The 25,534-nt window shown below is 50.2% G+C and overlaps 2 protein-coding genes across 6 annotated transcripts in view; one reads left to right on the forward strand and one right to left on the reverse strand.

Annotated features, from left to right (window-relative positions):
* The window catches only part of SIK2 (salt inducible kinase 2), a 132,685-nt gene extending 120,796 nt beyond the window's left edge, over positions 1-11,889 (forward strand). Inside the window, exons 10-15 of one of the 3 annotated variants that reach the window (XM_012095438.5) lie at positions 973-1,201; positions 1,698-1,982; positions 2,119-2,282; positions 3,246-3,359; positions 4,593-4,684; positions 5,584-11,889. In XM_012095438.5, coding sequence (XP_011950828.2) covers positions 973-1,201; positions 1,698-1,982; positions 2,119-2,282; positions 3,246-3,359; positions 4,593-4,684; positions 5,584-6,154 — 1,455 coding nt within the window. In that variant the 3' untranslated portion in view covers positions 6,155-11,889. Of the gene's footprint in view, positions 1-972; positions 1,202-1,697; positions 1,983-2,118; positions 2,283-3,245; positions 3,360-4,592; positions 4,685-5,479 lie in introns of all 3 variants that reach the window. The other 2 variants (XM_012095440.5, XM_012095439.5) reach the window with 2 other exon arrangements.
* The window catches only part of PPP2R1B (protein phosphatase 2 scaffold subunit Abeta), a 35,255-nt gene continuing 18,437 nt past the window's right edge, over positions 8,717-25,534 (reverse strand). The window contains exons 12-16 of one of the 3 annotated variants that reach the window (XM_004016013.5): positions 24,171-24,325; positions 23,667-23,809; positions 23,186-23,277; positions 19,003-19,124; positions 8,717-8,866 (exon numbers count right to left, since the gene is read on the reverse strand). In XM_004016013.5, the coding sequence (XP_004016062.1) occupies positions 8,759-8,866; positions 19,003-19,124; positions 23,186-23,277; positions 23,667-23,809; positions 24,171-24,325 (620 nt within the window). In that variant the 3' untranslated portion in view covers positions 8,717-8,758. Of the gene's footprint in view, positions 8,867-9,715; positions 9,884-19,002; positions 19,125-20,445; positions 22,780-23,185; positions 23,278-23,666; positions 23,810-24,170; positions 24,326-25,534 lie in introns of those variants that run through there. The other 2 variants (XM_042232917.1, XM_004016010.6) reach the window with 2 other exon arrangements.

Consider the following 25,534-nt stretch of genomic DNA (forward strand, 5'->3'; position numbering starts at 1 on the left):
CAGTGTCACGCCAGGCTGCTCCTGAGCAGCTATTCACAGGAGAAAGCTGGATTGGTGTCCACAGGGGAATGGTTAAGGTAATGAGGTAAATAATTGCCTCCTCACTGGGGCTTTTATAGCCAGAACTGAAACCACAACTCCCCTCTGTGTGCCGTTCCTGCCCGCGTTGAGGTGGTTTGCTTGGCAACTGCAGGGGCAGGCCGAGTTCTCACTCAGGAGCTGTGCCGAGCTCTTCCCCTTGGGGTAGGAAGTGTGGATACCGGGTATATTGCTGGGGGAAAGAGAATTCGGAGCCTTGGTGCTCGTTAACCTCTGCTGGAATTCCGGGCCTGTGAGTCATTTGTTATTCTATAATGGAAGGCTTTGGCCGGTTGCCATTTGGGTTTTTTTTTTTTTTTTCACTCCTTTTTGTGTTATGTACATCTTTAAAGAATTCTTTTTTCCATTCCTGGGGTCCATAGAGCCAGGTGAAGACTAAATCAAATGTGCAGGTACTTAGATTATAAACATAAATATCTGGAGCCTTCTTGTATGTTTTGTGGTTGGAAATTAGAAGAATGCTGATGACTCTTTTCTTACCAATAAGCCATGCAGTAGGATGTTTTTTAATCTCATCTTCCCCCTCTTCATTTCCCTTCTTAAAAATAATAATAACTGGTAGGCTTCAAGCTAATATGCCCTATTCATCTGGAAACCACTAAAAAAATTGTTTATTATAATAACGATGACTCAGAGAAACCTGGGAGGCAGCGCCAGTTTGGGACATAACGGGCTTGTGTCTCTTAGTGCTGCAGTTGACTTGCCGTAACTTCTAGTCTACACAGTTATCATTGGTAACAAATGTGGACATTTTTAATATTTTACTTAATTTCTGATTGGCCTCAGGTCTCTTCACATTTTTGCCTTTGTGGATTTTTCAAATGTCGCAGCAACTGATGGTTCCTCTCACGTCCCTCTGCCCCTGACATTTAGGTAAATGGCTGTCTCCTGGACCCTGTGCCTCCCGTCCTGGCAAGGAAGGGGTGCCAGTCCCTGCCAAGCAACATGATGGAAACCTCCATCGATGAAGGGCTGGAGACCGAAGGCGAAGCCGAGGAAGAGCCCAGTCAGGCCTTTGACGCCTTCCAGTCCACACGCGGTGGGCAGAGGAGGCACACGCTGTCGGAAGTGACCAATCAGCTGGTCGTGGTGCCTGGTTCAGGTATGATTTCTAGCAAGCACCGGGCTGAGTCTCTGCAGCATCTGTGTCGTCTGCTGCAAGAGACAGTCATGATACCAGCCAGTTCCTGCAATGGTGTTTGTCTCCTGTTCCTTTGTGGACAGCACTTCAGCAGGAGTTGAGATTAGGCCTGCTCAGCAACTCACAGAGGTTAAACTGGAATGTCTGTGAGTGTCCCCCCACCCCCCACTCCCAACTCCCGGGACTCATCCGAGAGCTACATAATGCATCAAGGACTCTGGCTCTTCTGGAATGGCAAAGATCGTAAGGTCCCAAATTCTGGAAGTGTTTTCCCCCACAGGATTCAAAGCTGATTCAGTTGACATGTAAAAAAGTTTTGAAAAAACGTTCTGGCTGGAGGTTGAAGACATGGTCTTCGTGGAAACTCACACTGGCCATGCTTGGTATTCCATGTTCCAAGAAGATGCTGTTTATTGGTGGTGATTTTGGTGTTTTGTTTTGTTTTTTTCTCTTTAAGGGAAAATTTTCTCCATGAGTGACAACCCCTCCCTTGACAGTGTGGACTCTGAGTATGATATGGGGTCTGTTCAGAGGGACCTGCACTTTCTTGAGGACAACCCTTCCCTCAAGGACATGATGTTAGCCAACCCATCCTCACCCCGCATGACGTCTCCCTTCGTGAGCCTGAGACCTGCCAACCCTGCCATGCAGGCCCTGAGTGCCCAGAAGCGAGAGGCCCACAACAGGTCTCCAGTGAGCTTCAGAGAGGGCCGCCGGGCATCAGATACCTCCCTCACCCAAGGTGCGCTCTCCGCGGGCCCTAGGCGCTTCTGTTGTAGGACTCCCTGGGGTCCATTGCCATGTTGGTTTCATACCTGTGCTCACTTGAAAGGCCTTGTATTTTATTTAAACCATTTGGCCACTGTTCTTTCTTTCAGGAATTGTAGCATTTAGACAACATCTTCAGAATCTGGCTAGAACCAAAGGAATCCTAGAGTTGAACAAAGTACAGCTGCTCTATGAGCAGATGGGCCCAGAGGCAGACCCCAGCCTGGCCTCTCCCGCCGCTCAGCTCCAGGACCTGGCCAGCAGTTGCCCGCAGGTGGGTGCTCTGGGCCCTGCCCCCGGGGCTGTGTGAGAATGAGGCATGAGTCTGTCCTGAAGGTGTGTCATCTCATTCAGAGGATTTCCTCCTCCGGGAGCAGACGTGTCCCTTTGGAAAGCCCGCAGCCTGAAAGCTTTCTGTGTTGCTGTTTGCCTGACAGGCTGGGTAGGCCCACCCCCACTGGCCCAGGTGGTCAGTACCACGTGGAAGCCTAGACACTCAACGCTCTGCTCAGCTCATCGCACAGATTCTATATGGATTCCCCCTTAGTCTCCTTGGAACTCCCTCCCCCGACCATGCAGGTGTACATGCACATACACACACAGATTACCAGTAATAACAGAAATGAGAAGCTTATAGCCATTTATTTTTGATGTGATATCACATCATTAAATATTGTGAGTTATTTGTGCTAAAAGTGCAAAAAGAATGGCTGTTGATGTAATTCATTTTATGTGAGCCCATGTTCAGTACATCACGAGTATTAGAGCATTTGATGCCACATGAAGGGAATAAGCTGCTGGTGACTCGATCATCGTTTACTAGATGATCATATCAGCACGCATTCGTCCTGTTGTTCAGTTGCTCAGTCGGGTCTGACTCTTTGCAACCCCGTGGGCTGTAGCCCACCAGGCTGCTCTGTCCATGGGATTCTCCAGGCAAGAATACTGGAGTGGGTTGCCACTTCCTCCTCCAGGGGATCTTCCCGACCCAGGGACTAAACCTACATTTCCTGCATCGGCAGGTGGATTCTTTACCACCAAGCCATCTGGGGAAGCTCATATTCCTCTTCTGCAAAGTGATTGACCCTCAGCCTACTAGTTACGTAAAAGCCTTGAGGATTAAGTCTTAACAGAGTTGGAGTTCCCCTTGGACGTTTGCCAAGGTGCTTCCACTCAGATTTGAAATTTTCTCCCACATGGGAAACTGAAAGTGTGTCCCCTCCCCCTCGCTCCCCAGGAGGAAGCGCCTCCACAGCAGAAGAGCGTGTCTGCGCTCCCCGGGGGCAGTGCACACCCGCAGCTCTCCCAGCGCCACAGCCTGGAGGCCCAGTACCTACAGCACCGACTCCAGGTGGGATCCTCCTCCCCCTTGTCGCTCCGCCTCACCGTCATCATCCCCACTCTGTCTCTCTGCACAGCAGGAACCTATTTTGCTTGGTATTTATTTTGGGTAGCTGCTTAATTCCTTTATAGGCAAGCAGGTCTGACTCTGCATTTGTAGTTTCTAGAAACATGTTCAGACTTAGCCTTATGCTCTATCTTGGCAGTAGAAAAAGACTTGTCCTCAGACCCCTGAAAAGGGTACTGCCACTGAGCAGCAGGGAAGGGAACTCTGGCTTCTTTGCTTCTGTTTTACGCCTCTTGCGTGCGTGCTGAGTCGTTTCAGTCACGACTCATTGTGACCCTGGACCACCAGACTCCTCTGTCCATGGGATTCTCCAGGCAAGAATGCTGGAGAGGGTTGCCATGCCCTCCTCCAGGGGATCTTCCTGACCCAGGGGTCGACCCGGATCTCTTCGGTCTTTCCTGCATTGGCCGGCAGTTTCTTCACTGCTGGTGCCACCTAGGAAGCCCTTATGCCTCTTAATACTTAGCAAACAGGTACCATAAGCTCTCTGTTCGTGCCTGAAAATATTAGATCCCATAAAGAATGAATCATTTGCTCATTCAGTAGGTGCCTTTGCTAGAGATTTAACTCCACTTTTCTCATTGTTCTTAGCCTCCATGAACCTCCTGGTCCTAGCGGACTTTAGAGACAGGAAAGTGAAGCAGGTTGGAACTGAGACAGCCCAGGCCTGCTGACCCAGGCTCTCCCAGGCCTGCTGACCCAGTGCTCTCCCAGGCTCTCCCAGGCCTGCTGACCCAGGGCTCTCCCAGGCCTGCTGACCCAGGGCTCTCCCAGGCCTGTGACCCAGGGCTCTCCCAGGCTCTCCCAGGCCTGCTGACCCAGGGCTCTCCCAGGCTCTCCTAGGCCTGCTGACCCAAGGAGGACTTTAGAGACAGGAAAGTGAAGCAGGTTGGAACTGAGACAGCCCAGGCCTGCTGACCCAGGCTCTCCCAGGCCTGCTGACCCAGGGCTCTCCCAGGCCTGCTGGCCCAGTGCTCTCCCAGGCCTGCTGACCCAAGGCTCTCCCAGGCCTGCTGACCCAAGGCTCTCCCAGGCTCTCAGTGAGCAAGTGTCAGTCCCTGCAGCCTGCAGCTTCTGGAGGACTCAACGTGCGTTCATCCTCCAGGCAGAAGTACAGGCTGATGACTGTGTCCTAGATGACAGCATGTCATGCTTGTATTTTTTCTGCTCTTCTAGAAGCCCAGCCTTCTGTCAAAAGCCCAGAACACCTGTCAGCTTTATTGCAAAGAACCGCCACGGAGCCTGGAACAGCAGCTGCAAGAACATAGGTGAGAGACGGTGGTCGGCCAGAGAGGTCACTTTCTTTGTGGCTGACTTCAGCTGGGTGCGTTGCCCTTCCCTCTAAAATTTCCCTGTACCAGGACAACAGGTTTCCATATGCTAACACGGATATTCCACTGTCCGTGGAATATAGGCCTGTCAGAGAAGAGCAGCCCTAAGCCTGCTTTGTTTTCATTTTCTCCTGGTGTTTCCTCTCTGGTCTGTGAATAAACCTAAGCATTCAGGACCTGGGGGCTAATGCAGTTTAAGTGGGTTTTACTAGAAAGAAGGCCTCCAGCCTCCCTTGTAGTAATAGGTGCTATCCAGCCTCCCTAGTAGAAGCATCTCGGCCAAGGTGAAAGTAAAAGTCACTCAGGCATGTCCGACTCTTTGCGACCCCATGGACTACACAGTCCATGGAATTCTCCAGGCCAGAGTACTGGAGTGGGTTGTCATTCCCTTCTCCAGGGAATCTTCCCAGCCCAGGGATCGAACCCAGATCTCCCAGACTGCAGGCAGATTCTTTACCAGCTGAGCAAGGTAGATGTCCCCCAATCCATGGTCCTCCAGAGGCCCACCCCCGCCTCAGAACCCGAGGATGGGGAATGTGCCCCTTGCTTCAAAGGGAGGAAAAACCCAAGGGTCTTAGAGAAAAGAAGTTCACTGTGTTCACTTGAGCACTGAGGGATCAGCCAGAATTGAGAGACAAAAAATAAGACTGGGTTTAAGAAACCAAACATGACTGGTTCCTACTCCCGTTTTTTTTGTTTGTTTTTTTGTTTTTTTTTCCTGCCTTGGGAAAGAGAGAAGTGGGAGGACGGACGCTAATGACTGATACTGGATTTACATTAGAATTGCCGTCACTGAAGAAGACCTAAACTTCTTTCTTTTGGTATTGCCAACTTAGACTCCAGCAGAAGCGGCTCTTCCTCCAGAAACAGTCCCAGCTGCAGGCATATTTTAATCAGATGCAGATAGCAGAGAGCTCCTACCCACAGCCCCTTCCCCACCAGGAGACGCCGCCGCCCTCCCAGCCGCCGCCGCCTTTCAGCCTGACCCAGCCCCTGAGCCCCGTTCTGGAGCCGGCTTCCGAGCACATGCCGTTCAGCCCCTTCCTCAGCCCGTACCCCGAGATGCGGCTGCAGCCGCTGCCCGCCTCGCCGGGGGCCCATGGGTCCCCGCCGCCCCCGCCGCCACCGCCGTCGGGGGGCACCCCGGCCCCCTTACAGTTCTATCAGACTTGTGAGCTGCCAGGCTCGGGCTCCCCGGAGCCCGAGCACCCCACTCCCGGTCAGTACCCGGCGGATGGAACCCCGCAGAGTAGCATGGATGGACCGGACTGTCCCAGGAGCTCAGGACTGCAGGAGGCCCCCTCCGGCTACGACCCTCTGGCGCTCTCCGAGTTCCCCGGACTCTTTGATTGTGAAATGCTGGAAGCCGTGGACCCACAGCACAGCGGCTACGTCCTGGTAAATTAACCTCAGCTTCACAGGAAGTGAGGCGGGTTGGTTGAAAAGAGTGTTGTCTTTCTATTTTCATTCCAGCCTTTTAAATTTAAAAGCTCGTTTTCCCGCCCTCTCCCTGATGGGGAAGAAGTCAAGTCACCCAACTGGAATTGGAGGGCCGGCCAGCCAGGTGTCACCTCCTGCTGGCTCTGTCCCACCGTGGTTTTCTGTGGCAAGTGCTGGAACGTGGTTGTCAGCTGCAGCTCATGCCCTTAGGTCAAGTGGAGCGAGCTCTCAGCGGAGGCACCAAGAAAAGTTTCGTAAGAAAAAGACATCCAGACCTAGGTTTTACACAGAACTACATCAGTTCATCAAGGGAAACCTCAGTGAAAGCAGGAAAAAAAAAAAAAGGCAATATATTTTTCACTGAAACAAGCAACAGCATGTTCCTCAAAGGCAAATCAAGAATACATATTGAAACTGATGCACAAGAAATAAAGTTGTACTTTGTCGCTGAATCGTTAAGTTCTGAGCTGCTGATGCATGGTGTTCCCGAGACCACTCAAAACGGTAGAGCGTGAGCTCTGTTTCAGGGTCCACTGAGTAACAACGGATACTGACTCCTGAGACCAGCGGTCACCTCCGTCTGAGCATGGGTGACACACCTCCTCAGAAGGTCCCTGGGTTCCAGAGTGTCAGAGTGTCCTGAGAGCTCCCAAAGATGCCACCTGTGGAACCAAGAGACACGCGGCAGTGGAGACCAGGGGCGGGAAAGTCAAGAATCGGTCAAGAGCAGCAGCCCCGGGCTGGGGAAGACGGGCTCTTCCCGCACGGTCTTCTGTGGAGACTTCCGGTTTGGGGCAGTTGGTCTGTAGAGGACCTTGTGTCTCTTTTAAAAATGTAATAACTACTTTGACTTTACACTAGGTGTTGCTAGTTGTTTATTGAGCTTTGTATATTTGGACAGTTTCATATAGGGCTTAGAAATTTTAAGGACGAGGAAAAATGAACTTTATCTCCCATGTGAAGTGGTAGTGCTGTGCCTTTCCCCTCCCCCAGATCACGCTTTAACAATTTCTTTTCTGTAGAAACCAACAGTTTTCCATTTATGTCAACGCTAAATCCAAAGTCACTTCAGAATTTGTTTTCCACCATGTGGGAATCACATCCTTAATTTCCTTAGAATTTTGACGTGTAATGAAATGTTCAAGTATTACAGCAATATTCAGAAGACCACAGATGTGTTAACCATTTGAGCAGATTCATCTGCCAGACATATGATATATTACTCGTACAACTGAACCCTTACAATTCAGAGTACGTGGAAAAAGATGCCACAGCTAGTTGACTGTGTAACCTAGAAATAATGAGTAATCTGTCATTGGGACAGTAAGATCCAAGTGATACAAATTCAGTATTATTTACAAAGACTCTCGTCTCTGTCCCTTAGAATGGCTTGTCCTGTGAGCAGATGAATGCGTAAGCACAAAGCATCTCCCTTAAAGCACAGAGAAGAGAGAGACTACACTGATGCTGCATCTAGAAAACACCCTTAAGGTGCCTTTCCTCTAGCGCGAGTCCCGGCAGGCGAGAAGCGGGCAGGGTCGCGGGGTTCTGCGACGGCGAGGCTCCGCAGGCACTCTGCTCGGGGCTGCACTCAGTGTGAGCACGGGAGGGCGGTGTGGAGGACTTGTTTTTGTGATTGGATAAGACGCAGCAGAAACCCAAGAAGGAAGTAGGCTCCTTCTATGAATTGTTTATTCCTCCTCATGCTTAAGATGGATGATTTTGTGAAATAGGCAACATCATTTAAGAGATCCTTTCGTTAAGATCTCTAATCTGTTCTAAGTTTTTGCAAAATAAGCCAGTTGTAAAACAAGCTTGATTTGTTTAGACTGAAGGATGTTTTCCCAAAATGTTCTACAGAAGTGCTATAATATTTATGAAATTAAATGCCTTCCAGATTGAAGACGGGGGCCGCTCATTTCAGAGTCCCTAGGATGGCAGAGTTGCAGGCCAGGCCATGAGCCGCTGAGCCCAGGACCACTGGGCTGACGGATGAGGCAGCAGAGGCTGTGGGAGTGTCACGGCCCCAGAGGTGGCCCCTGGGGAGCACCCAGCAGTGCCCGGGTCTGTTCAGACCGCAGACTGCGCACGAGGAGCATGACCCGTCCTGCTGGACTGTGTTGTAAGCTCCTGTTTGCTTTTCTCATTTATTTCAAGCAGAAATCAATAAATTCCATAACGATCTGTATTCTCTGAAATGTAAGCTGGTGAGAGGAGGCTGGTTCTGTTGTTCAGTCAGGCATTTTCCCACCCCCATCTGACCATCTCCTTTGCTCTGTCCCCTGACTAGTGACCTGTGTGAGCCTCCAAGCTGTTTTCTCTTCACAAATACTAAAGTAACACTAAGAAGGCTTGTACTACTCTTTTTATAAGAGAGGTACTGTAAAATGACGCCTCTGCAGTCTGTCTCACACCAGCGTGTGTACACTACTGTATGATAACCGTTAGCATCACCCTCTTGTAAACCGGGCTCCTCTGAAGACACTTTGGTGAGACGAACGTGAGGTAAAAACTTCATTCAGCAAAAAGTGCAATATGTGTGGTACTTTATTTTCGTTTATGCTTTCTTTTTTAAATCCGGGATATTAGTCTATGCTTTGGGAGAAAAAGCACTATCTCTGCAGTGTCCAGTTGGGGAAGTGTGTCTCTAGTATTTACGTGCAGCTGATATGCTGGTCCCTGTAAGGCAAACAGAGCACGTTAGCACAGCAGGCGGGGTGGAGGGTCCCCCCGAAACGGCGACGCGGACGCCCGCCACCCTCCCCGCCACCTTGCTGCCGCCTTAGGAGCAGAGAAGGAGGAAGGTTCTCCACGCCAGCCATCCTCCAGTCTCCACATGAGGGGCCCGTCAGGAGGACGAGGAGACGGAGCTGAAGGGCTCCTCCCTCCCCGCGTCAGACCTCGCCTCCAAGGACAGACAGTCGGCGTCCCTCTCCCTCAGCGTTGGAGCTGCGACCTGAGCCAGTCTGCTGGGGCTGGCCGGAGCCGCTGAGGGACGGGGGCCCGCGCCCTGCCGGGGAGGCAGTGGCGCCCTCTCGTGGCGGCACTGGCCGTCTCCTCTCTGCCTGAAAGGGTGGGTCTTAGGGAAATGAAATCTGCCTAATTGCCAGAGTTGGGAAGAAGGGTGTGATCACAGCTGAAGCGTGACTGGCTGGCCAACCAGATACGAAAGGAAGGTAAGAAGCAGCCGCCTTCGCTCTGGCCGGTCAGAGGTCCAAGTGCATAGTGGTCAAGACGTGGCCCTGCTCAGGTGCGGGCAGTTCACACGTGTGGACATGACTGGCCAGTCAGAGGTCCAAGTGCATAGTGGTCAAGAGGAGGCCCTGCTCAGGTGCAGGCAGTTCACACATGTGGACATGAGGAAGTGAATGCTTTCCCTGGCAGGGTCCTCCCAGCCGCAGTCAAGCCCCAGGTTAATACTGGGTTCTGTGTTGGGGTCAGAATTTTCCAGCCACGATTGCATTTAAAAGCCTGTATGAGGAGTCACACTTCAGTTGGCTTGAGAGAAATCTCACTCCAGCTAATTTTTCACATTTGTTCTCCTTTGAGACAATACGTAGGGCCTTTTGACAACATTGGTCCCACGACCAGTGGCGGAGTCTGTTCAGGGCTGACCTTGGCTGTACCTGGACCCCTAAACTGGGCTGTCTCTGCTGCCTCCTTGGAAGCCACTCGAGCCACTCGGTCTCTTTGTGCCTAGAAATCAAAGGTAAAACCTGGAGAACAGGTAGTAAGTTGGAGTCACTGTACAGACAGGGATCTTTGATCATTTTATCGCTTCTGGAGATTTTTCTAGAACTTGTCTACAGAGTGATGTGTGAAAGACAAGAACGGTGTCATCTGCCTCTCTTTCTAAACTGGGACCAAAAGAACTGAACAAATGCGCGTATCCCTTCTGACAGGTTTGGTAGTTCCGCGCTCCCTGGCCTGTGGTCCCAGGGAGGAGGCTGATGACGGAGCACTGTCAGCCCGCGGCCCCTGGAAGGCGTGAGGGGACCCAAGCTGGCCTTCCCCAGCACCCCCCAGACTCTGGACCCTGAGACCCTGGCCTCACAGTGCCCCTCCCATCTTTGTTTCACTGCTCCTCCCCGTGAAGGTAGCCTGGCTGATTCCAGAAGACTCACAGCCGCCCCAGTTATACCACCGTCTTGCCCACGTCTCATACGCAGATTTCAACACACCAGGCAGAGGCGAGCACCTGCTGTTGCAGAGATTGAGAAAGGAGCAGCAGCACTGCCTGCAGCCAGGGTAGGTTTGCTGGTTCCTGCCAGGCACTCAGCTCGTCTGTCCAAAAGGAGCAGTAGCTTCTATCTGCACATTGATTTACCCAGCACTTTCACAAGCGATCTCTGCTAACTCCTCACAGCAGTACTATGAAATTAGTTGAGCAGTTAGTCCTCATTTTTTACGGCTGAGGAAACCAAAGCTCTGTGAGCTCTCCAAGCCACAGAGCTCAGGAGTAGAGGAGCTGAGGGAGGCTCTCGGGACGCTCTTCCCTCCTCAGTAGCAGTTGAGGCATCTCACGAGTAAACAGCTATATAAGCAAAGCCCCCATGTTGGTTAAGCGCTGGATAAACATTGACCCCAAAACCTTGTTCTGAATCGACTGCTGCCTGGCTTTGGTGGAAGAGCTGCCCTCCAGGTAACAGCAGTGCATGAGCGAGGCCTGGGGAGCCACAGAGCCCACAGGAGCCGTCTCTCAGTGTCCAGTTAACCGCAGATGCTCAGGCTCATGCCAGAGATGCCGCGTTTCTCCATCTCCCACAATAAAACAATTTCCTGCAGAAGCTGGTAATAGCACACACCCTTTCTTGATGCCAAGGGGTCCAGTTGCTCAGCTTAACTACCATTGCAGATGAGCAGACTCAACCCCAAGAAAGGGTCCTGCTTAGAAAAGAATCAGGAGCTCAGTACAGTCCTGAGGAGGGGGGTGGAGTGTGTTTACAGTGAAGGCCCATAGAGTTAAAAAAAATAACATACTTTGAATACTTTTGTCTTCAGAGGCAAAGTGGGTGGGTAGGGAGGAGCTTTAAAAATAGAAGTACAAAATAACATCCTGGAAAAATGTGACCCCAGATTGGAATAATGTTACATTAGCAAATACAGATAACTGGGCCTTGCTAGGGGCTGTGAGATGCTTATCTGTTCAAGATTTGCTCAGTCAAGGAAATTCACGTGGTGATAGCATCCCACTATTGATGGCAAAAGAAATCTGCCTCCACCAAAATCTCTGAAGGCAAAAGAACCACAGAGAAAGGAGGTTTGCTTCTCTTTGGGGTTTGCAAGTTAGGAAACAAAAGTGATAGAGCTATTTGCACTTTGTAGAAAGGGCAAGATTATTTGCTTATTTCTGAAGGGAGGAGGGTGGTCTTTGCTGGATGTTTGGTTTGTGAAAGAGTTACTTTTGATAAAATTAATCTAATTGTAGTTATTTTTTTCCGTGTGCTTTTTTTTTAATTACTAAGAAAAAATGGTGAGTTCAATAGCTTTGGTATTTTGAGTGCAAATCATAATAGCTCCAATGTGAAAAAAATCAAAATGTAACCTGTCACTCAATGTTAGAAAATGGCTTAAAATACAGTTTAATAAATGATCTTTGTATCAAGCGTAATTTAAATGGGGTAATTTTCTGCAAGGAAAATGTATTGTTTCTACCTTTCCAACCCTCTTGAATTAAAATAAAAACAACTTGTTTTCTAAGAGCCCGGATGATCTGAATGGCAGGCGGGTGAAGCAGGGCCATTCCCTTGTCAGGCCTTGGGTGGAATTTTGAAAAGTATTGATGGTGGCTGTGTTCCCTGAGCTCTGGTGCTCATTTCACGCTGCAGAGAAGGACAGTGGATGTGTTCTCATTGACGTCAGCAGGGTAAATAATACCTTGCTCTGAAGTCACCCGAGCACACGGCAGTGCTGGAGAACGCTGGCCAGAGCACAGCTGACCGCAGTCTGCACACAGGTTGGGGAGCAGGGGGGCGATGCTGCCGCCGGCACTCACGGCACTCACTCGTGGACTCAGAGAGGGAGCCGGGCGAGGGTCTCTGCAGTGGGAGGGGGAGCTCAGGCTCCCCCCACCCCAGGACAAGCAAGCTGCAGGCCAAGGGGACACTGGCACTTCCTCAGGATGGCACATATCTGCAGAACACACACACTGTGGTCCCCCTGCCCATGGGACCAGACGCACCAGGCTATGGCCCCCTCCTGATGGGAACCAGCTCAGTGCCCACGGAGCTGGAGAACCCATTTGCTGAGGCACCTGGGGCACTCTCATTCACTCGGCACTTGTTTCAGTGCTGGACCCCAAGTGAAAGGGCAGTATTAAATCCCACTTTCTGGGGATTTCCCTGGCCGTTCAGTGGCTAAGACTCCATGCAGGGGGCACAGGGTTGATCCCTTGGTCAGGAAACTAAGATCCCACTTGCATGAGGTGTGGCCAAATTAAAAGGGGAAGAAAATATATCCTACTTTCTGGCAGCAAATTTAAGATTTGGTTTCACTCAGACCATTCCAGTTGAGCCATGCTACAGCACTAAGACAGCTCCCAAACTGAGGGGTCACCCGCTGGCCCTGGTCAGGGGGGGCAGGCCTGGAGGAGACAGCCAGGGGCGGAGAGAGCAGAGCCTGCCCGCCGACCACCCTGCTGCCCCAGCACCAACTACAGGCACTCGGTCCTGCTTCCAGATAGCTTTTAATCTCTGTCTGGCTGCCCGAGAATCCAGTAACACTCTTTCAACTGCCTTTTTTTTTCTTTTTTGAAGGAAAGCACTCAATTTCAGCAACAATGTTTTGCAAACTTTACCCTTTCCCACCAAATTTCTCCATCATCTTTATCTTGTGTTGCCAAAAACAACCCCAGTGTCCAGGGTACAGGCAAAAATAATAGCCCTGCCAGCAGAGACTGGCCGGAACTCTAGCCCCAGGTCAAGCCCTTGACCTTCACAGGCAGAATCTTGGTTCGATGGCCTTTGTGAGCCAGAAGCTCAGTGCAAGGGGCAAGGGTGCCCTGAGCTCCAGACGCAGGACCTCTGGGGTCCAGAGCTTGTCAAGAGTGCTCCCACCTCCAAAGCAATGCAGCGTCTGCAATGCTCCTCACCAGAGTCCATCTCCATCACGGCCAGTCAGGGTCCCACCCAGGGTTCTGTTGACCATCTGTTCCTTTCTGCTCCACTAGTCCTTAAACAGGTTTCACAGATGCCTCTGACATGCTGATAAAAGGCTCTGGATCCTCTTCTGAGCAACGAGCAAACATACATATACACAACTTGAGACAGACAATTTCAGGGGAGGAGTTGCTTCCTGGACCCACTGAGGCCCGTTTGTGGGGCTGGAGGGGTTTCTAACCCCCAACTTAGAGCACTAGCATCTCTGTCTGCAACCCCTAACACTCCTCAGTTACCCTCCTGGTAGTGGCTCAGTGGTAAAGAATCTGCCTGCAGTGCGGGAGACCTGGGTTCAACCCCTGGGTCAAGAAGATCCCCTGGAGGAGGAAATGGCAACCCACTCCAGTATTCTTGCCTAGAGAATCCCATGGACAGAGGAGCCTGGCGGGCTGCAGTCCATGGGGTCACAAAGAGTCAGACACGACTGAAGCGACTCAGCAGCAGCAGGGTTCACACTTCTGAGTGTTCCCACCCCTCCCTGGGTGGATCCCGAAAGCAAGAGCGCCCCCTGCTCTGCCCGCAGCCCCAGGGCACCACGGGAGGAAGTTCTGGGCTTTATGCACTAAGCCCTGAGTACCACGCCGCTACAAGACACGTGTCACCTGCACGGGCGACAGCCACTCTGCCCTTTTCACTTGGTCCCAGTGATACCACTTCACAGAAATGACAGTACATGTGAAACTAACACAACACTGCAAGTCAACGGGCACATCTGGCACGCAACGCTCAGTCGTGTCTGACTCTCTGACCCCATGGAGTGTACCCCTCCAGGCTCTGTCCAAGGCATTCTCCAGGCAAGAACTCTGGAGTGAACTGCCATTCCCTTCTCCAGAGGAGCTTTCCAAGCCAGGGATTGAACCCGGGTCTCCTGCACTGCAGGTAGATTCTTTACCGTTCAAGCTACAGAGAAGTCCTCTGCACTCCAGTAAGAATCTTTTAAAAACTGAAATGACAGGGTGGAGCAGCTCTGGAGGGATGGGATATTGTTCACGGCTTATCGTTTGGAGGGTCCCTTGGGAGAAATGTGGGTCTCAACTGAAGCAAGGGGGATGTCACCTCAGACATCAGCAGCAGACAACCGAGGCCATGCCCCAAAGCCAGGTCAGCAGAGCGCGAAGCTGGCGCGTGCTTCCAGCTGCTCACCTGACACGCCCTTCTGCCACAGGTGTGCCAGTCTGCTGGCCCAACTAAGCTCCTCTGGACTGACAGTTGCAAATACCCTGAGGGAGCATTGAAAGCTCCCTTTGTATAAATTTCCAGGGGACTTTCCTAGGTACGCTGACTCAGAGCTGGTCTGCTGCCCAGGAGAAGCCGGTGCCTGGCTGAGCCGCTGAGTGAGGAGCCCGGGTGCAGGAGACGGCATGCCTGGGAGGGGCGGACACCCCACTGCAGCCATGGCCCCGCGAGCTGGTTGTGCGGAGAGCTCAGGGAGTCTGGGCCCCAAGAAAGAGTTGTCGGGGATCCAGCCTCTCAGAGGGAGATGCTGTCGGCCTCCCCGTCGGGCAGGCTCTGAAAGCTTCTGACTCAGTCTTTCTCTTGACGCCCCAGAGATGAGAGAATAAACGGGGCCTGAGATACCAAAAGGGGGCCTGACTGGGAGCCCTGACCCTGAGGAGGAAGCGCGTCACCACACCGGGATTACCCACACAGTTGGGGGGCAGAGGTGGGATGCAACTGAACTGAGGGAAAGCCCCCCAGGCCTCTCCCTGAAGCATGCCCCACTGTGGGACCCCAAGTTCACAGACCAGCCGGCGGCTCAGGTTCCAGTCCAAGGCCTACTAGAACTGCCCCCCCAGTCACTAAAGAAGCACCGATGTTCAGCAGGCCCCTGCGCCAGCCAAGAGAGGGCCCAAGGTCAGGCAAGCAGCTGGAGGAGGCTCTGGGGACGAAAGAGCTGGGCAAGGAGGGCCCAGCCAGGAGCAAGTGTGGGAGAACGGAGTCCAGCCTCCCCACCCACTCCCTGGAGCGGTCACTTAGCCACTAAGGCCCTCCAGTTGGGTGGAACCTATCCATTCTCTGCCAGGGACAGCTTGGGAGGCAGCAAAGGTCCCCTGGCTGGGTACTTGGCCCCTGGAACTACTCCCAGCCCTACTGCTAACCTGGGCAAATCACTGCCAAGGCTCATTATCCCAATGGTGACTCGGGAACACAGATGAGCTGAGTCAACAACCGCTTTACTGTGAGGTTCGAGTGCAGCCTGGCCTAGCCCTGCCCTCCAACAAGGAAGCACTCAGAAGACTCCCAGATCCCTTCAATGGCTTGTCACTTCTACCTCTCTTGTTTTCATTTAACTCCTGATCATCCCAGCACTCAACATAGAAAATAGTTGTTTGGTGCCGATGAAATCTCGTCACAGATTTAAGGTGGCTGCCCTATTCCGAGCACCTGCTCCAAGTTAAGACCCAAGAACAGGGCTTCCCTGGTGGCTCAGGGGTAAACAATCTGCCTGCCAATGCAGGAGACGTGGGCTTGATCCCTGGTCTGGGAAGATCCCACGTGCCGTGGAGCAGCTAAGCAGGGCCTCACAACTTGCTGAGCCCGTGCTCTAGAGCCCGGGAGCCGCGACTACTGAGCCCCCAGGCCCCAGAAGCCGTGCCTCACAAAGGAAGCCACAGCAATGAGATGCCCGTGCACCGCAACGAAAAGTAACCTCCACTCGTCGCTACTAGAGAAAAGCTCATGCAGCAACGAAGACCCAGCACAGCCAAAAATAACTAAACAAACAAACAAAAAAATACAAAGAACCAAGAACTTTGCCTAGGATTTCTTCTTTCAGTGAATTGTAGGCATGGGTACCACAGATAAAAGAACAGCTGTGAGAATCCATGTCCCACTTAGAAGGCTTTTCTCATCCGTCTCCAATTTTTAAGACTGAGCTTCTGGATACAGGAGGGCTGGAGGGCCTGCAGTCTTTCTCTGCAGAGACGGCTGCTCGGTCCCCACCCCCGAGAAAGAAGGTGTGGAGAGGCGGCAGGCCCTGAGGACACTGCTCCCCGGACCCTGGCAACGGTCTGCTGTCCTCTCCCTGGGCCCTGTTCTCCGGATTGGATGCAGGCCTCCTCTTGTCATTCTGGGCTCAAGAGAACCAACCTCCTACCCTAAGGTTGGCCCTTCCTTGAGGAGCTCCTCCCCTTTAGACGTCCACAGCCGAGCTCCTCAGAACTGCCCTGGAGACCCTCAGGCAGCACCCAGGCCCCTCAACCTGCTCTCGGGAGAGAAAAGGACAGGCCAAGATGCCCCTCTCCTCCAGGAAGCAGGCTCCAAAGAGAGCCAAGATTCCCGAGCGGCAGGAGGGCCCCACCTCAACCTGGAGAGAACTGCTGATTTAAAACACAGAGGGGAGACAGGTGCCAGCGGCAGAGATCAGAGATCCTAGGGGCCCAAATGAATGACACGCTGAGCTTGGGGAAAATAAGGAAAACTGGGAAAACCAGAAGGGAAAACAAAGAAGGAAGAATGGGTGCAGAAGGGGCAGTGTCAGTGGAGACGGGGTGGCCGGGCCCTGGCCAGCATCTGCACGGCTGTCGAGTCAGAGGGAGAACGACAGCAGGTTCCGGCGGGGCGGGGCGGGGCGGGGGCTGCGGGGCGTGCCTGCGACCTCTACAGATGACGCTTCAAGTTGACTTGCTCTGAGTCTCTGAACCTGGGCTCAGCGTGGAGCCTGACTGTCCCTCACAGCTGCTCCTTCCTGCAATAACAAGACTGACATCACTGTTGTCAGGGAAATGGTGTTTTGATTAAAATCATGTGACAGCTACTTCGCGATTCAATAAACAAATCCTCTGTTAACCCTCGCCTGACAGAGGCCCGTCGGCAGCTCTGTCAGCAGAGAGCAGCCACCAGGGGCCAGTCTGGGAGGCCCCGAGCAGGCACCCGTCAGCGCAGGAACTGGCCCTGGTTCCGCGGGGCCATCCTGTCTTGGGTCAAGAGGCAGGCCGAGCCCCGGGTTGTCGAACGGTTCCCGCAGGGCCCAGAGGCCAGTGGACACTGGAGGCAGTTCCCAGGGCTCTCAGTAGCCAGGGTTCACCCCAACCCCGCTGGGGCAGCTCTGCTACACGCCACCGACAGTGAGTGAGGGGTTAAGAACAATTTCTGGTTTGCAACTGGATGACTTCCTGGATCACTCACTTGGCTGCTGGCCCCTGACACACAGGGCTCTTGCCTGGCAACAGCCAATTCCCTTTCCATCTCACCCCGAGTCCTTTTCCTTAAGTCAAACAGACTCAGCTCCCTGAGTCAGGACAAGGGGTTTTACCAGGCTGACTGATTTGTAGCCTCAGAAGCCGAGCACAGCTGGGCCTCCGGTGCTGGAAAAGAGGCCCCGGTAGACAGGACAGGGTTGGGGGGAGGTTCTCGGCCTGAGAAACAGAGCCACCAGCACCCACCACACAAGGCTGCTGCGAGGACGAAGGGAGATTTTGCTGGGAGCCTGACAAGCTGTCTACAGTTACCAAGTTTCGGGGTTCAGGACATGGCAGCAGATGCTGTTTCCCCAGCTCGTGGCCATCAGGGGCCGCCTCCAGACCCGCAAGTCTGCCACAGAGGGGTCACCTCAACTAGTCCATGAGCAGATCTCAGGCAAACCGTGCATTTACTGGCACAGTCAGTGGCCCCTGACTGAATGTGTAGGACTTCCCAAGGAAGTCTGTGGCTTAGGCTTAAAAATGCAAAACTGTTGTTCAGACGTGGTATTTTCCCTGAGGCCAAGTTCAGTGAAACAGAGGCAAGGACCAAAGGCTGCTGAGGCTGAGGGTGCTGTCACCCCAGCCCTTCCTCCGGGGCGGGGGCAGTCACTGCAGGGAGAGCTGAGCTGCCGGCCCTGGGAGAGCGGAGCACAGGGCACGAAGGGGAGACCATTTGAACATGAGGCTGCAGCTCAGGGCCTGGGCCAGAGCAGAAGATTCTCAGGGCCCCAGTTCACAAAACATGAAGGAAAGGGCATAAAGATTTCTAAGACAAACGTTTTGATGTTAGAACTGTCACCAAGCAAACGCACTGGAGTGGGTACAAAATACCATCACCTTCCCAATAAACTAATGCAGCCTGGCATCAGCACGCGGCAACCAGCCCCTCTGCGCTGCTTTTCTGAAGGAGCCTGTGAGTCATACGCCACCCTCTGAACAAAGAGCCTCAGGGCACTGGCTGGCCCCAACTTCGCTGAACTTGAACTTGGCACACGTCCTTCAGAGTGGTGTCAAGGGGCGGGGCGGGGGCGGGGGGCAGTGCCTAGTAAAACATTCAGGCTATTACCCAGTAAAATGGTAAATGGTTTTTTCCTTGAATGGAAGTGACTACTTGAGACGAATTGTAGCAAGTAAGAACAGTCTCTCCTGGGAGGTATGCAGAAATAGCCTGCTTCAATAAGCAACCCTTTACCAAACCACCTCTCTCCTCTGCGTCGGGGGTGGGGTGGCAGGGTGCTGGCAAGCCCACCCCACCCTTCAGAAGGCATTCCCAGAATGAAGGTCAAAAAATATATGTAATATATATAAAAGCAGACTTCCCTCATCCCCAGAACTCCGCTGTCCTCTCAGAGAGAGAGCTCAAAGCTCTGGCTTCGCTGCCTCCGGCAGCAGCCCCAGGCCGCCAGCTGCCCTCCACCCACACCTCAGCCCAGGTGACGGAGGGGCCCGGGCCCACTCCAGTGAGGGCACTTACCTTCCCTGTGTCCTCTCCAGGCCCTCTGGGTCTTAGAAAGTGGTTCTTGTCAGCCCCAGGGGCGCTGGGCTCTTCACTGTCCTTCACAGGAAAATCTAGCTTCCTCAGCCTTTGGGCCACCGCTAGAGACACAGACAGCAGACGGTAACGGACCCCACCAGGCCGCGTCCCCAGGGGCTCCCCTGCGCCTCCTCGCCAGGGCCCTCAGGTGCGCCAGCCCTGTGACCGGGATGCACACAGGCCTCCAGGCACGGAGCTGGTCCACCCCTGCACCTGACTGAAGGTGCCTTTTCCTCAAGGGCCACGGACAGTGCCACCCCACTGGGCCTAGGGTGCCAGCTGGGTGCTCCCTCACCTCTGGGTCACTGACAGCCTACAGAAGCCCAGCCAGACAGGAGAGACTTGGCTCCTTGCAAAACTGATGACATCAATTTAAGACAACAACGCTGAAGAAATGACTTGGCTTTTCTACCCAATGAGTAATTAAAATCTCTTCATCCTTCAGAAAGATTTCCATCTCAACTGAACATTATGTAATTTCCTGGAAAAAGCAGGCTCGTGGAGGCAAACGGAATAGTGAGACTGTTCTAGGTACAAAAAAAGACTGGAGACATGTGAGTGAACAGGAAAGACGAGCACGGAGCTGGACAGAAAACAGGAGTATGAGAGAATCCCAGAGAAGCAATTACATAACATCAGGCCACAATCTCTTCATTGTTAACTGGAGAGAACAAGGTGACCGCTCCTCCCCCCTCCAGTCTGTAACCAGGCAGTGCTCAGAAAGGAGGCTTTAAGACCAGAAGGCCAGAGAGGAAAAACAAGCGTCAGAGGAAAGTAAGTGAAAGGTGAGAGACAAGCATCCAACTTGCTGGGCCACTGCCCTGCCATTCCCAGGGCAACGGGACCAGTGTGATTTCCTCAGGGAAGACCCAGATTTTTAACTCCATGACAACACAGCGATTAGCAACACTGCCAACAAGCCAGGGTTACCACAGCCCAACCACTGGGTCAGGAATGACCTGTCTGACTCCCCTGGAGGTCCACGCAGTATCTTGGCCGCTTGGAGAAGACTGCTCAAAGGTCAGGCTGCCATCTCTGTTGATTCAGGACGTGCTGTCCAGCAAAGACCCCCAGGGCCTAGAATCAGGCCAAGCTGCGCTATTTCTGTGACCTGAGGGTGCCAACATGACTGGAAACAGTCACATTGGAAACCATACCTTAACCTGTTCATGCTTACGAAACCAAATGCACTTCAGGTGCGTATCTTCATGATAGCATAGACAGAGAAACAAGATCTTGTCTCTTAAACCTGTGAAAGTTAAACCCCACAACACTAAGGTGAATTCCACTCCTGATAAGACTTTTATTGTGTCAAGAGGAGAATGAGAATAGTCTGGTGCCTTGGGTGACTTGTTCCACACACACAACACAACAGAAGACAGGTTTTAGAAATTCATTGAACACATTTTTATTGAGCACCTACTATGTACACCAGACACTGACCCAGATGCTGGTGGTACAGATACAGCAGAAGACAAAACAAAAACCCCAGCCCTTACAGAGCTCCTGGCACTTACATTCCTGCGAAATTAAGGCAAGAAAACTAATACGTGGAGAAAAGGACAAGTTATGGGCCAAAGATCAGTTCCTCTGAAGAGTAACAAAGTGGATCCCCATTGTTGAAGTCAGAAGAAACAACGAAGTCCCTACAGGGTGACCCAAAAACACAGGTCCCTGCTGAGCTCCCTGCCCCAAGCCTGAGAAAGAAAGGGCTCCCAGGCTCCCCGTGCCGCATCCCAGGGTGGAGGTCAATGCGCAGGCCCCCCCAGGAGGGCCACAAGGCCAGTAGAGAGTCTGCCCCCAAACCAGAGGCAGGCAATGCTTGTGTGAATTCGTTTCAACCAAGACAACAGTCTCTCAAATATGAAATTCAATGAAGAGGAGCGTTAACTGCAGGTAATAAAAAAACAAAAAGAACTATGAAACAAAAATTGTTTACAGCATAATAATTAATGGTTTCTTACGGGAAAGAAAAGATTTTTGCCTAAGAAAATATTTAATCCTTAGCCCAGAAGTAATAAAACAGAAAATTACTATCATTTGGCAGTTTTAAATGCACTCAGATAATTTTGATTTTAAATGTTCTGCTTTTCTAAGGTAAAACAAACTTTAAAATATTTGGTCAAACTTGGTTTTCTGAAATGGTTTAATGTACAAAGCTTCCTAGAAGTCTTTGTGTCTTCACAAAACAGAACAGGGCTCACTGGCTTTAAGAGACTATAAATGAAAGAAACTATTTGAAAACCAAAATGGAAACAAGCAGACTACAGCAAGACTCAGACTCAGCAAGATGCACTGAGAGAAGAATAAGCTACAATAAAACCTCATTAATTAAAAAGTCATTAGGGCAGGGCAAGTTTGATTTGGTAAAAAATATTCATAAATTTAAAAGAAAAAATATGTAAATCCTCCATTAAATATGTGTGTATATCTATCAGGTATAAAGAGCAAATTCAATGTATCTAAATAAAGGTGTGGCCGGATAAAGATCCTCATGGACGGTACTTTAATATAATTGATGAGAGTGATTAGAAACTAGGTATATCAAGTGGGAAAAGGGTGCTTTTTTAAAGAGCGTTTAAGTAGTTCAGAAACATCAGGCTCCCTTACATACAATTAATTTGCTTCAGCAAACCCTTCAGCTTTAAGTCATTATCAATTCCAGGAGGAATTAATGAGGTTTTACTGTAAAAGTAAAATAACATTTCAAATGATAAGATTCCAGCATCACCCATACCAAAAAAATAATGAACCTTCAGTTTCGAAAGCTATTACTGTACAATATAGCGAGAACCAAACGTTCACCCAGTTGGAAGCAGAAACAGGTAAGGAACAGGAAATCCTCAGTGTTGTCCCACTGGTTCCTTTACTCATTAGAAATGCAACTGCAGTCTACAATCATACAGGGGAACCACAGCTTATTCAGAGGCACTAAGCATCTCAGCAGGGAGAAAGAGGAGTATTTTTGAATGCAGTCACAGTGGGGAGCTGCAGAAAAGGAGTTAGGTTTCAACATGACACATTAGGAGCAAGATGCATCTGCATTTCAGGTTTCTGAACGACATGATTACAGCCACAATCGAGCAAATAAAAACCAAAACAACCAACACATGAACCCTGAGCATCCACATTCCTCTTTCGCATGAGGCACTGACACGGCCCATCATTATCCAGGAGAATATGGCTTTCACTACAGTTAAATCTCAGTGTGTCTCCCAAGTGGAGTGCTTATAAAATAAGTTATTCTAAACCATGTACATTTAACTTTGGAATGGAGACACACAGATACATGTAAACATCCAAAGAGTCACTCTGTTCCACGTCTGGGTCCAAAACCCGTCCAGGCTTGGTGGAATATCAAAGAGGCTGGGACCTGATTAAACGATGACGACGCAGGAGCCCAGGCGGTGCTAAATAAATCATTAGGAGACAGTCAAGAAATGACTGTGTCAAGTATCAGAAATTGGTCAAACAATAAGAACAGTTTAAATTATCCCAACAAGGAAGACAAGTGAAAAACAATGCCATTTCATCTTTAGAAAGAATCAAGTCACTGAAATTTGATTTCTTGTAAGTTGCTGCCATTTGCTCGGATGAGGTCTTGAAGGTTTTCCATTTTTTTCCTCTCCACCCAGTTCAAGAACACATTGACTAGAAATCTGTGACAAGAATTTAGTAAAGTCTTTCCCCTCGTTCCATGTTATGCCAGTGCAAGCACTAGAAAATTCCAAACAAAATCAAGTTAGTGGCACAGAAAGTACATGAACTATGTATGCGAATATTCAGCGCAGCAACAATGATCCCAAAGCGCAAGACTAAGAGCTTCTCACAGTGGTCAGCTTCTGTACTGTCAGGCTAATCCAAAGTTAAAACTTGAAAAACTGACTAAAATCCAAACAAAACACTGTTCTTACCAGTAAGAATCATTTCCCTACCCAGTCCTTAGATATGGAATTGAGAAAATGGCCTGCCTGGTGGTGGGCCAAGAAGGTTCTACTCAAAGAGGAGACGGTGTTTCAGGAGCTCACCCCCACCCATGCCCAGGTGTTCATCGCCTGGCCCACTTACCACCACTCACATTCTGCGAGCCCAAGCCAAAGCTGGAAGGCAGAAACAGACATACCACTTATGGCTTCCTGTGCAAAATACTTGACATCCATGTCTTCATCTTGGCCTAGCTTCTGTAGTACCGGCTTAACTTCCTCCTGCAAAGCACTAAAATCCAACAGTATGCTTTGTGAAAGGCAGTCTTCTGAGCCAGAGAAATGCTTTATGGTACGTAATATATATTATACTCTATGGTAATTTTCACAGTTTAAAATTTTTTTAATATTTTAAAACACCTATAATATTAACTTGACAAGTACTAAATAATTTCTCTAAGTCTCTGCAGAATTAGCTTTGGACAATGATCTACACATGTACAGAGCTTAAATATAAAACAGACACCCTCAAAATTGGTTATTGAATTACTTTATTATTTTCTTTAACCTAACCCACATCTTAGGTGATGTGAAAATCACCAAATCTAATTATAGCTATTTCTGCCTGCATGGGGTGAAAACTTAAATCTACTTTTTAAAAAAGAATATTAAAAATCTTACTCGGTATCTAGAATTGGTCCAATTTTCTGTAGAGATTTGGCCACATTAAAACGGACATTTGCTACTTGGTCTCCTGCCATTTTCAATACAATCGGCAGCATCTGCTTAGTGGTTATTTCCTGACCACAGGCTTCAGACAGTGCCTTGAAAAAGAAATAAGACAGCACATTAAAATACACCTTTTTTTAAAAAAAAAGTATCCCCAAATCTAAAGAGCTAAGAAAGTAACTGGCTGCCAGGAAAATGTTTCTAGTGTAAGCATGTGATGAAAGATACAAGGTAGAACAGAATCCCAGAATTAGACCAGAATTCAAAACTGACTTGACTGTAGAGTTTAACACCAATTGAAAAATTGACAGTTTTCTCTCATCTCCTAAATATCCAACTTAATCAGTATTAAGAAATATAGTCCAAACAGAGGACAACATATTCAGGATTCAGAAATATAGTCCTGAATAACTGGTTTAACACCAGAGCTTAACAAAACAGCTATGTAATACTTACATTAATGCAGAATAAAGTGGTCATTCTATGCAGGTAATTAGGATCATTCGCCATTACTAACACTTTGGGAACGATGGTATTTTGGGCCCACTCTGTACCAAACTTCTGAACTAGTTTCATGAGGTTATTGGTGGCAGCTTCCCGGATGGCATACACTGCAGAAGAGGTGAAGAAGATTTTGGCATGCTGCTCACATCACGAGCGTAACCTGGTTTACTTTTCCTTACGCCATCGTCAAAGGTGGGCCAAAAATAAAACTGTAAACACTCCAAATTTAGTCAGACTGCAATGGCAAGCATGCTCAGCTATGACTTCTAATATGCTGATGTGGTCTGACTATAGTTTCAAAATGTCCAAGGAAAAGGGAAGTAAGGAGCTCATTACAGGCATCATTAATTAGCAAATATGAGTGCCAACTATGTGCTATGTGTCACAGAAAGAATGCATAAGTTACTTGCCCCCAAAGACCACATACTCAAGCAGAGAAATGAAAAATCATGCGTTCTGAGAAATCATGGGGTCTAGGACGCATTATAATAAAGCATGCAACAGTAAGGACCCTGAGGGCGTAGGAGTTTAGAGGATGGAGAGCAGGAAGGTCTGGGAAGGCTGTGGGAAACACAGGCCTTGCACTGGGCCTTAAAGATCATGGAGGGTTTGTGTAAGTGGAGAGAAGAGGGGACGAATTCCTAGAAAGGACAAAAAAAGCTACCCAGGGCACAAAGGAAAAACTGGAATCTGTGAGACTGTAAGGTTGAACAGTTAGGGTGGAGTCAGACCGAGCTTCATGAAAGCTAAATTTAGACTGTAAGGAAACCAGTGGCGGGTTTTTAAAGCAAAGATGTGGCCCTATGACCAATGTGGTATTTTAGCAAGATTATTTCAGCAGCAGCAAGAACAGCTGAGAACAGCAGCAAGGAGGCTAGTCAGAGGCCACTGTCGTCGTCCACACAACAGCAAATAAAACCTTGAGACTGACTTGCCTTTTCTCCCCTTAAAAACGTTTCTGTTGAGGCAACACGTCAAACGCCTTCTGTGAATATACGTGCCTGCTTTAATATCGTAATTCCCTACAAGGTCATTTAGCAAAGACATCATAAATCTAAATAAAGGCCTGAGCCACATCTTCTCAACAACTAGTTACTACATACAACAGCCAACAAAGACAGGTACGGCAACGCTTCATCTTACACGCCCAATACACTCAAAGTTTGGCCTTAGGTAACAAGTGAAAGGTCAGTGCCGACTCCTTCTTCTACTCCTCCCTCCAGGGGCGCCCAACGCTCCCGGCTGACAGCTGGGAGTGACAGGCACCCAGGCCACAGCTCTGAGCCCGGAAGACTGACACACGGCTCCCAGCCAGG

Source organism: Ovis aries, chromosome 15 (genome assembly GCF_016772045.2).
Source record: "Ovis aries strain OAR_USU_Benz2616 breed Rambouillet chromosome 15, ARS-UI_Ramb_v3.0, whole genome shotgun sequence".
Classification (NCBI taxonomy): domain Eukaryota; kingdom Metazoa; phylum Chordata; class Mammalia; order Artiodactyla; family Bovidae; genus Ovis; species Ovis aries.